The sequence below is a fragment of the Theropithecus gelada genome, chromosome 9, assembly GCF_003255815.1.
Source record: "Theropithecus gelada isolate Dixy chromosome 9, Tgel_1.0, whole genome shotgun sequence".
Taxonomy (NCBI): domain Eukaryota; kingdom Metazoa; phylum Chordata; class Mammalia; order Primates; family Cercopithecidae; genus Theropithecus; species Theropithecus gelada.
The window spans coordinates 65,550,231-65,561,714 of NC_037677.1; the positions used below are offsets into that span (position 1 = coordinate 65,550,231).

Below are 11,484 nucleotides of genomic sequence, written 5' to 3' on the forward strand. Positions count from 1 at the left end.
TTTTTTTTTTGTTTTTTTTTTTTTTTTTTTTTTTTTTTTTTTTTTTGTTTTTTTTTTTTTTTTTTTGAGACGGAGTCTCGCTCTGCCGCCCAGGCCGGAGTGCAGTGGCCGGATCTCAGCTCACTGCAAGCTCCGCCTCCTGGGTTCACGCCATTCTCCTGCCTCAGCCTCCGGAGTAGTTGGGACTACAGGCGCCCGCCACCGCGCCCGGCTAGTTTTTTGTATTTTTTAGTAGAGACGGGGTTTCACCGTGTTAGCCAGGATGGTCTCGATCTCTTGACCTCGTGATCCGCCCGTCTCGGCCTCCCAAAGTGCTGGGATTACAGGCTTGAGCCACCGCGCCCGGCCGTGTTTCTTGTTTTTTGAGACAGTGTCTTGCTCTGTCACCCATGCTGGAGTGCAATTGCGCAATCTCGGCTCACTGCAGCGCGCCCCTCCAGGTTCAAGAGATTCTCCTGCCTCAGCCTCCTGAGTAGCTGGGATTACAGGTGTGCATCACCATGCTCTGCTAATTTTTGTATTTTTAGTAGAGATAGGGTTTTACCATGTTGGCCAGGCTGGTCTCAAACTCCTGACTTCAGGTGATCTGCCCACTTTGGCCTCCCAAAGTTCTGGGATTACAGGCGTGAGTCAACGCACCCGGACCACCTATGTGGTTTTTTTTTTTTTTTTTTTTTTTTTTTTTTTTTAATGAGGTCTTGCTGTGTTGCTTATATTGGTCTCAAACTCCTGGCCTCAAGTAATCCTCTCCCCTCAGCCTCTCGAAGTGCTGGGGTTACCGCCGTGAGCCACCATGAGCAGCGAAAGTCAGCATTTTTTTTTTTTTTTTTTTTTTGAGATGGAGTCTTGCACTGTCGCCCAGGCTGGAGTGCAGTGGTGCCATCTTGGCTCACTGCAAGCTCCGCTTCCCAGGTTCACACCATTCTCCTGCCTCAGCCTCCTGAGTAGCTGGGACTACAGACGCCCGCCACCACGCCCGGCTAAGTTTTTGTATTTTTAAATAGAGACGGAGTTTCACCGTGTTAATCAGGATGGTCTCGATCTCCTGACCTCGTGATCCGCCTGCATTGGCCTCCCAAAGTGCTGGGATTACAGGCATGAGCCACTGTACCCAGCCAAAGTTAGCATTTTTAAACTGATAATTTAAGTCAAGAGTGAAATAGAAGGCCAGGAACAGTGGCTCATGCCTGTAATCGCAGCACTTTGGGAGGCTGACGCAGGCAGATCAACTGAGGTCAGGAGTTGGAGACCAGCTTGGCCAACAAGGCAAAACCCTGTCTCCATTAAAAATGCAAAAATTGGCCGGGCGCGGTGGCTCAAGCCTGTAATCCCAGCACTTTGGGAGGCCGAGACGGGCGGATCACGAGGTCAGGAGATCGAGACCATCCTGGCTAACATGGTGAAACCCCGTCTCTACTAAAAAATACAAAAAACTAGCCGGGCGCAGTGGCGGGCGCCTGTAGTCCCAGCTACTCGGAAGGCTGAGGCAGGAGAATGGCGTGAACCCGGGAGGCGGAGCTTGCAGTGAGCAGAGATCCGGCCACTGCACTCCAGCCTGGGCGGCAGAGCGAGACTCCGTCTCAAAAAAAAAAAAAAAAAAAAAAAAGCAAAAATTAGCCAGGTATGGTGGTGGGCGCCTGTAATCCCAGCTACGCAGGAGGCTGAAGCAAGAGAGAATCACTTGAACTTGGGAGGCAGAGGTTGCTTGAACTTGGGAGGCAGAGGTTGCTTGAACTTGGGAGCCGAGATTATGACACTGCACTTCAGCCTGGATGACAGAGTGAGACTCTGTCTCAGAAAAGAAAATGAAAACCAAAAAAGAAATAGAAACAGTTTACTGAATTTTAAGTTCACAATCCTTTTTTTTTTTTTTTTTTTTGAGACAGGGTCTCATTGCTGTCACCCAGGCTAGAATGCAGTGGCACCATCACTGTTCACTGCAGCCTTGACTTCCCAGGCTCAGGCGATCCTCTCACTGCAGCCTCCCAAGTAGTGGGGACTACAGGAACGTGCCATCATCCAGAGCTAGCTTTGTATCTTTAGTAGAGATTAGGTCTTGCCATGTTGCCCAGACTGATTTCGACCTCCTTGGCTTAAGCAGTCCACCTGTCTGAGCCCTCCCAAAGTGCTGGGATTACAGACATGAGCCACCATGCCTGGCCTAAACCTCACAATACGTTTTTTTTTGTGTTTTTTTTTTTGAGACAGGGTCTCTCCCTGTTGCCCCTGCTGGAGTGCCGTGGTGCAATCTCCACTCGCTGCAACCTCTGCTTCCCAGGTTCAAGTGATTCTTGTGCCTGAGCCTCCAGAGTAGCTGGGACTACAGGCATGCACCACTACTCCTGGCTAATTTTTATATTGTTAGTAGAGATGGGGTTTAGCCAGGTTGGCCAGGTTGGTCTCAAACTCCTGGCCTCAAGTGATCTGTCCACCTCAGTCTCCCAAAGTTCTGGGATTACGGGTGTGAGCCACCGTGACCAGCCTCACAACATTTTTATTTATTCATTCATTTATTTATTTATTTTTTATTTTTATTTTTTGAGATGGAGTTTCACTCTTGTTGTCCAGGCTGTAGGTCAGTGGTGCGATCATGTCTCACTGAAACCTCCACCTCTTGGGTTCAAGCGATTCTGCTGCCTCAGCCTCCTGAGTAGCTGGGACTACCTGTGTGCACCATTATGCCCGGCTAATTTTGTACTTTTAGTAGAGATGGGGTTTCACCCCACGTTGGTCTCGAACTCCTGACCTCAAGTGATCCGCCACCTTGGCCTCCCAAAGTCCTGGGATTACAGGTGTAAGCCACCATGCCCGGCCACAATACTTTATTTATTTATTTATTTATTTTTGAGACAGAGTTTCGCTTTTGTGGCCTAGGCTGGAATCTTGGCTCACTGTAACCTCTGCCTCCTGGGTTCAACTGATTTTCCTGCCTCAGCCTCCAGAGTAGCTGGGATTGCAGGCAACTGCCACCACACCCAGCTAATTTTTGTATTTTTAGTAGAGATGGGGTTTCACCATGTCGGCCAGGCTGGTCCCAAACTCCTGACTTCAAGTGATCTGCCCGCCTTGGCCTTTCAAAGTGTTGGGATTACAGGCATGAGCTACCACACCAGGCCTACAATACTTCTAAGTCCATCTATTCTACTATACCTGCATTCATAATAGACATAATAAACATAACTTTAATGTGTAATCTAAAAATTATAAAACATCATATTTGACAGGTGTTTCAAAAGGCCGAAAAAGTAATATTGAGTTTTAACCAAGCTCCCTAAAAGTTTTTAAATAAATTCTAAATCAACAGATCCTTTAACTACCTTAGGTTCATTAACTATAATAAGAACTAATGTTTGTATATTACTTGAGTTTACAAGCCATTTTCCTTTAATCCCAACAACCCTATGAGGTTAGTAGAGCAGGTAGAAATCACTCACCAAAAGTTGAGACAAAAGCTGTATTATTGCTGTATCTCCAAAGCAAAGTTTCAAGATTAGGGATGCAACTGTATTCTTTGAAAAGGAAAGATGTTTAATTCCTCTGGTTTTTCAGGCTGCTATGGAGTTAATGAATTTGTTCCACTCTTAATTTTTAAATCTGTGACTGCCAAAAAAGACACACAACTAGCCAAAAGAGGCATAGGGGAAATCTTTGCAAAACCACATTTCATACAATTTCTCTACATTTCCATCAAATCCTGTAATGAGAAAAAACTGTATGTTCTAGTTTTCTGGGACAAATTCTAAAAATAAGCTAGCTAAGGCATCACTGCATAAGACATACTTCAGGTAGGTCCAGGAATTCTTGTATGGATAACTTAAAGTAACATTGTACCAAAGTAAAAATACGTAATAGTGAAACAATTCACTATTACACAGAGACACTAGAGGTGTCTCTGCATATAGATCACTATACCAAGTATCAGCTGTCTCCCCGCCCTTTGACTGTCTGCTTACCTCCAGAGGCACAAGGACAGATGGTTTCTTTTTCAGCTCCTCACATTTTCTTTTCTTACAGATCTGATGGCTGTTCTTTCTGTTCTTGCAGTAAGTACATTCACCACAGTTGGTCTTCTGCTGGCAGGGTTCGCAGACCCCACATCGCTTTCTTTTCTTCTTTTCCAAAGTGGGTAGCAAAGTGGTATAGGAAGAAGAGGAGGTACTGACCATTGGCACTGGTATAGTCACCACTGTGGTGTTGACAACATGAACTGTGCTGGTTACACTGACCTGGGAGCTCCCTCTGTCTGATTTGCTGGGACCAGCCTGAGAGAGTTGGGCCATACCCAGTGAAGCATGGAAGAGTCCTCTCTCCGGGGCTAATGGGAACCCCTGAGTGTTAGCTGGCAGGAAGCTTATATGAACCTGCTTCTCATTTTCTACATTGCTTATAGCCATTACTGGAGGTAATGAATTTTTCTCTGAGATTGATGATGATTGAGGAGTGTGTCCTGAACCCAAAGGCAAAATCTGTATAGCACCCTGGACTGCAAGTCCATATGAGACAGCGCCTTGGGGCTCAGGCCATTTGGAAGGAGCATTAAAGGTAGCAACTGGATTTGGGGAAACAGGAAGGAAGACAGGCAAGTCTGGGACAACACTCCCACTCATACCAAGAGTTTCCTGTTGGTCTAAAATAGTACCAAAGACCTCTCCTTGGACTGGAATAGCACCACGAATCTCTGGTAGATCTGGGGTCTCACGCAGGGCCTCACCATGAAGTGGGTCAGCACCGGGAAGTTCCCATTGATGTGGGATAGCACCAAAGGCCTGTCCTAGGAAAGAGGTGGTATCAGAAACTTCCTGTTGATTTGCAGTAGCTTTGAAGGCCTCTTGATGATCTGGTTTAGCACCAAGGGTTGCTTGTTTTGAGCCTGCCAAGAGGAATTTTATTACAGAGGTAGGAGACGTAGACCCACCAAGAGCCAAGCAGTTTCTAAGGTTCAATTCAGGTATAACCTTATTAAGACTGGAGGTGGGGTAGCAATTATGTTCACTTTTAATGGGATCCAGGTAAGAATCAGATAACTTAAGAGATTCTACTCGTGAACCCAACTCTTCTAACTGAATGCTGGGGTTTCCTTGAGAGGTAACTTTGGGGGTTGCTCTTTGGGGAAAAGGAGCACACACTGTGTCCTGAGCAAACATTTTTGGGGAACCACTGGTATCATTAAATGTCTCTTCAGAGAATAGTCCTTCATCACAGCATGTCCCTTCCAGTGGCCCAGGAAGGATCTCAGCTGCAGGGCCACTGTGGGTAGGGATATTGATTTTGGAATCCTCAACTCTTTGGGACCAAGACTGAGTTGTCTCTTGGCTCTTACCTTTAAGTAAAGAGGGATTTTGTATACTGATTAGAGTCTCTATATCAGGAAGGACTTGGGTGTCTTGCGTTGGAACCGAATCATTTTCTGAGTGCTTTACTCCCAAATCAGGGAGTATCTTATAATCACAATCATGTTGCTTTTCTAAACCCTTAGAAAGTGGAACCTTTTTGGATTTGGCTATGACCAGTGGGGGTTGGGAGAGTCGCCTGCTAAGAGAGGTGCTTCGTAGCGCCATTGTAAACCCATTGCAGGTTAAGGACTCTGGGTTCTGAAAAAGAACCTCAGTCCTATCCAAATTCATGCGTGCTGCTCCAGCTCTTGTCAGAAGGCTTCTGACTGGCATGGGTGGTTTAGGTTCTGTTTTTTTCTTAACATCTCTTTCTTGAATTAATTGCTTTAATTTTCCAGGGCTTAAAGTCTTGACTGATGCCACATTTTTGTTGGCTCCCTTGGTTGTCTTTCGTAGTTGGCTGTTTTTCTTTTTTTTGTTTACATCTTCCTTCCTGACTAATCTGGAAGGCCTTGCATGGCGGGATCGAGACATAGCTACAGAGTAGGAAAAAATGAAAGGGCACAGGAAACAGAGTCATTGGTCCTTTGGAAAGTCTCACTTCTGAGGAGAATCTGGATGCACTGCTCTTGAGCTCAGTCACACAAGGTTTTGGTCTGAAATAACAACAGAAAACACTGAAGTGAGTCTTTTTCCTATGCATTTCCCTATTTGAAATAGAATATTCACTACTAATTGTTTTATTTTATTTTTCTGAGACAGGATCTCATTCTGTTGCCCAGGTTGGAGTGCAGAAGCATGATCACAGCTCACCACAGCCTGGACCTCCCCAGGCTCAAGCAATCTTCCCACTTCAGCCCCCCAAGTAGCTAGGACTGCAGGCTCACACCATCACACCCAGCTAATTTTTGTATTTTTTGTAGAGACTGGTTTTCGCCATGTTGCTCTGGCTGGTCTTTAACTGGGCTCAAGTCATCCACCTACCTTGGCCTCCCCTAGTAATGGGATTACAGGTGTGAGCCAGCATGCCCGGCCACTTAAAAGCAAGGACCAAGAGCGGTGGTTCATGCCTGTGATCCCAGCATTTTAGGAGACTGAGGCAGGAAGATAACTTGAGGCCAGGAGTTCAAGACCAGCTTGGGCAACACAGGCAGACTCCATCTCATAAAAATAAAAATAGCAGCCAGGCGCGGTGGCTTATGCCTGTAACCCCAGCACTTTGGGAGGCCAAGGCAGGTGGATCACGAGGTCAGGAGTTCGAGACCAGTCTGGTGAACATGGTGAAACTCCGTCTCTCCTAACAATACGAAAATTGCCAGGCGTGGTGGCTCACGCCTGTAATCCCAGCACTTTGGGAGGCCGAGGCGGGCAGATCACAAGGTCAGGAGATTGAGATCATCCTGGCTAACGCGGTGAAAACCTGTCTCTACTAAAAATACAAAAAATTAGCCGGGTGTGGTGGTGGGCACCTATAGTCCCAGCTACTCAGCAAGCTGAGGCAGGAGAATGGCGTGAACCTGGGAGGCGGAGTTTGCAGTGAGCCGAGATCGCGCCACTGCACTCCAGCATGGGTGACAGAGACAGACTCCGTCTCAAAATAAATAAATAAATAAATAATAAAAATTAAAATAGTGGCCAGGCGCGGTGGCTCACGCCTCTAACCCCAGCACTTTGGGAGGCCAAGGTGGGCGGATCACGAGGTCAGGAGTTTGAGACCAGCCTGGCCAACATAGTGAAACCCCGTCTCCACTAAAAATACAAAAAAAATTAGCCGGGCGTGGTGGTGGGCACCTATAATTCCAGCTACTCGGGAGGCTGAGGCAGGAAAATGGCTTGAACCTGAGAGATGGAGGCTGCAGTGAGCTGAGATTGTGCCATTGCACTCCAGCTTAGGCAACAAGAGTGAAACTCCATCTCAAAAAAAAAAAAAAAAAAATTGCTGGGCATGGTGGTGCGCACCTATAAACCCAACTACTCAAGAGGCTGAGGTAGGAGAATCACTTGAACATGAGAGGCGGAGGTTATAGTGAGAGGAGATTGTGCCATTGCACTCCAGCCTTGGTGACAGAGCGAGACTCCATCTCAAAAAATGAAATGGAATGAAATGAAATGAAATGAAATAACAGGGCTGGGCGTGCTGGCTCATGCCTCTAATCCCAGCACTTTGGGAGGCCGAGGTGGTTGGAACATGAGGTCAGGAGATCGAGACCATCCTGGCTAACATGGTGAAACCCCGTCTCTACTAAAAATACAAAAAATTAGCCGGGCGTGGTGGTGGGTGCCTGTAGTCCCAGCTACTCCAGAGGCTGAGGCAGGAGAATGGCGTGAACCCGGGAGGCGGCGCTTGCAGTGAGCCAAGATCGCGCCACCGCACTCCAGCCTGGGCGACAGAGTGAGACTCTTGTCTCAAAAAAAAAAAAAAAAAAAAAATTTTTTTTTTAATTTTGGTAGAGACGGGGTTTCACCATGTTAGCCAGGATGGTCTCCATCTCCTGACCTCGTGATCCGCCCACCTCGGCCTCCCAAAGTGCTGGGATTACAGGCGTGAGCCACCACGCTGTAATTTTTTTTAATAATTAAAATTTTTTTAAATAATTAAAATCATGGAACTGAGAATTGTTTACTGCAAAAGAAAATATAGTCAACACAGAAAGTACTAAAATATCCCAAGAGAATTAATGCAGGGACAGAAAACCAAATATCTTTTGCTCTCACTTATCAGGTACTCATGGGTATAAAGATGGTCATAATAGACACTGAGGACTACTAGAGAAGGAGGGAGGGATGAAGACAAGGGTTGAAAAACTATCTGGTACTGGCTGGATATGGTGGCTAATGCCTGTAATCCCAGCACTTCGGGAGGCCGAGGCAGGTGGATCACTTGAGGTCAGGAGTTCGAGACCAGCCTGGCCAACATGGTGAAACTGCGTCTCTACTAAAAATACAAAAATTAGCTGGGCATGGTGGCGGGCACCTGTAATCCCAGCTACTCGGGAGGCTGAGGCAGGAGAATCACTTGAACCTGGGAAGCAGAGGTTGCAGTGAGCCAAGATCGCACCACAGCACTCCAGCCTGGGTGACAGAGCGAGACTCCATTTCAAAAAAAAAAAAAAGAAAAACTATTGGGTACTATGTTCACTACCTGGGTGACAGGAGCAGTTGCACCCCAAACCACAGCATCACACAATATTCCCATGTAACAAACCTGCACATGTACCCCCGAACCTAAAAGAAGAGTTGAAATTATTTAAAAAAAAAAAAAAAAAAACTAAAGTATCCTTTAAACCTTAGATTCACTATAAAGCTTCTTTAGTTGCCTCAACAAATGATTTAAGTTGATGAAGTTCCTCAAATAAGGTAAGCATGGGGTTTTCTCTGTATTAGAAACCACACCCCTTGTAGTTTCATGCATGATTTTATTGATTTTTATGTATTTATTTTTTTGAGACAGGTCTCCCTCTGTTGCCCAGGTTGCAGTGCAGTGACATAATCATACCTCACTGTAACCTTGAACTCCTGGCCCCAAGCAACCCTCCCTGCCTCCCAAAGTGCTGGGATTGCGGGTGTGAACCAGCATGCCCAGCCATTATATGTGTTTTAAAGCTTAAATCCCAATCTTTACAAATGTGGATACTTTAAAAATTATCTCTTTCCTGAGCACATCCCTATACAGGGAGAAGTATCATCTGTTTGACAGTAAAGCTGGTTAAACCAGAAGAAGAGGTTTATATAACGTAAGAAACTCTCCTCCCTGGAGATCCAACACTTCCTACCACATTCCAATTAACAATCCACAAATTTTGAGCTTTTCACATGCACACCAAAACAGCATAAAGTCTCAGGAGACAGTATTGACAAATTAGGTTACAGATAAAACACACAGGTCCAATACATCTGTTGAGTACCCGCTATGTCTAAGGAAGGCATTGTGGTGGACACTCCCCAAACCCAGAAATGTCCCTCTTTTCTTTCTCCTGACTCAATTCAAAGACTGCTGGTTCTAAAATTCCTTCTAAAAGATCCCACAAGTCTTTTTCTTTCTTTTTTTTTTTTTGAGAGAGGGTCTCACCCGGACTGGAGTGCAGTAGTGCAAACTCAGCTCACTACAGCCTCAACCTCCTGGGCTCAAGCAATCCTGCCACCTCAGCTGCCCCAATAGCTGGGACCACAGGCATGTGCCACCATGCCTCCTGAGTAGCTGGGACTACAGGTGCCTGCCACCACGCCCGGCTAATTTTTTGTATTTTTAGTAGAGATGAGGTTTCACCGTGTTAGCCAGGATGGTCTCGATCTCCTGACCTCGTGATCCACCCGCCCGGCCAGGAGTTTCGCTCTTATTGCCCAGGCTGGAGTGCAATGGCACGATCTTGGCATGTTGAGCGGGCTGGTCTCCAATTCGCGACCTCAGGTTATCTACCCACTTCAGCCTCCCAAAGTCTGAGAAAAATTAAAAATAGATTAAAAAAACAAACCCGGTAAGGCACAGTGGCTCACGCCTGTAATCCCAGCACTATGGGAGGCTGAGAAGGGCAGATCACCTGAGGTCGGGAGTTTGAGACCAGAGTGACCAACATGGAGAAACTCCATCTCTACTAAAAATACAAAATTAGCCAGTCGTGGTAGTACATGCCTGTAATCCCAGCTACTTGGGAGGCTGAGGCAGGAGAATCACTGGAACCCTCCCCGGTTCAATCTGTTTAAAAATTACTGATCTGACCCAGGTAATCCTGGGACCTACTGGTTAGTTTCAGGTCTAGAGATGATCTCACATCAAAAAGTCCTGGGTTTGAATCTGTGATCACCAGCTATGTGTCCAGAGAACTACTTAACTGAGTCCATGTTCCTTCATCAAAAATGAGGTAGTTTTGAGGTTTCAATAGGCTCCCACAGGAAAAACCTAGTGGCATTGGTTTCATCCTTGTGGTATCTGTGGTTGAGTGTAAGGGGACATGGGTAGCAGAGTAAAAAGATGGACGTTGGAAGTAGGCTGACCTGGGTTCAGTTTTCAGTTTATAAATATTAGTAGATTGTGACAAGTTTCTTGGTATCTTTATACCTATGTTTCTTCGTGTGTAATACAAAAGAAAGTCTAATAGTGTTGACCTCACTGGGTTATCATGAGAATAAAATGAAATAATATGTGTAAAGGCTTAGCACAGGGCTCGCACATGATAGGTGTTTCATAAATAGGAGCTAAAAAAAAAAAAAAAAAAAAAGGGCCGGGCGCGGTGGCTCAAGCCTGTAATCCCAGCACTTTGGGAGGCCGAGACGGGCGGATCACGAGGTCAGGAGATCGAGACCATCCTGGCTAACACGGTGAAACCCCGTCTCTACTAAAAAATACAAAAGGCCGGGCGCGGTGGCTCAAGCCTGTAATCCCAGCACTTTGGGAGGCCGAGGCGGGCGGATCACGAGGTCAGGAGATCGAGACCATCCTGGCTAACATGGTGAAACCCCGTCTCTACTAAAAATACAAAAAACTAGCCGGGCGTGGTGGTGGGCGCCTGTAGTCCCAGCTACTCGGAGGCTGAGGCAGGAGAATGGCCTGAACCTGGGAGGCGGAGCTTGCAGTGAGCCGAGATCGCGCCACTGCACTCCAGCCTGGGTGACACAGCGCGAGACTCCGTCTCAAAAAAAAATAAATAAATAAATAAATAAATAACAAACAAACAAAAAAGATAGCTAAGGTGCAAGACAATACTTATTAAAAGATACACAATTTCCCCCCATTTCATAACATGTTGGGGTACGTGTCAAATGAGGGAAAGCTTTCAAAGAAGGCTTTTTAGGTAGTTATTGTTATATATGGTCTGTATGGTAATTTTATGTTGTCTGTACTCAAAAGTCGTTTGTCATTTTGGGGATAAGAATAACTTTATTTGAAATGCTAATTCGCTGACTAACCCCGAGTCTGGGAATGCCTCCAAAATGTCTAGGTGATGTATTACTCTTTATTTATTTATTTATTTATTTATTTATTTATTTATTTATTTTTTGAGACGGAGTCTTGCTCTGTCACCCAGGCTGGACTGCAGTGGCCGGATCTCAGCTCACTGCAAGCTCCGCCTCCCGGGTTCACGCCATTCTCCTGCCTCAGCCTCCCGAGTAGCTGGGACTACAGGCGCCCGCCACCTCGCCCGGCTAGTTTTTT

The 11,484-nt window shown here is 46.1% G+C and overlaps 1 protein-coding gene across 1 annotated transcript in view; it reads right to left on the minus strand.

Annotated features, from left to right (window-relative positions):
- TET1 (tet methylcytosine dioxygenase 1) overlaps positions 1-11,484 on the minus strand; it is a 144,605-nt gene that overhangs the window by 125,307 nt on the left and 7,814 nt on the right. The window contains exon 2 of the mRNA XM_025395915.1: positions 3,954-5,989. Coding sequence (XP_025251700.1) covers positions 3,954-5,867 — 1,914 coding nt within the window. The 5' untranslated portion in view covers positions 5,868-5,989. The remainder of the gene's footprint in view (positions 1-3,953; positions 5,990-11,484) is intronic.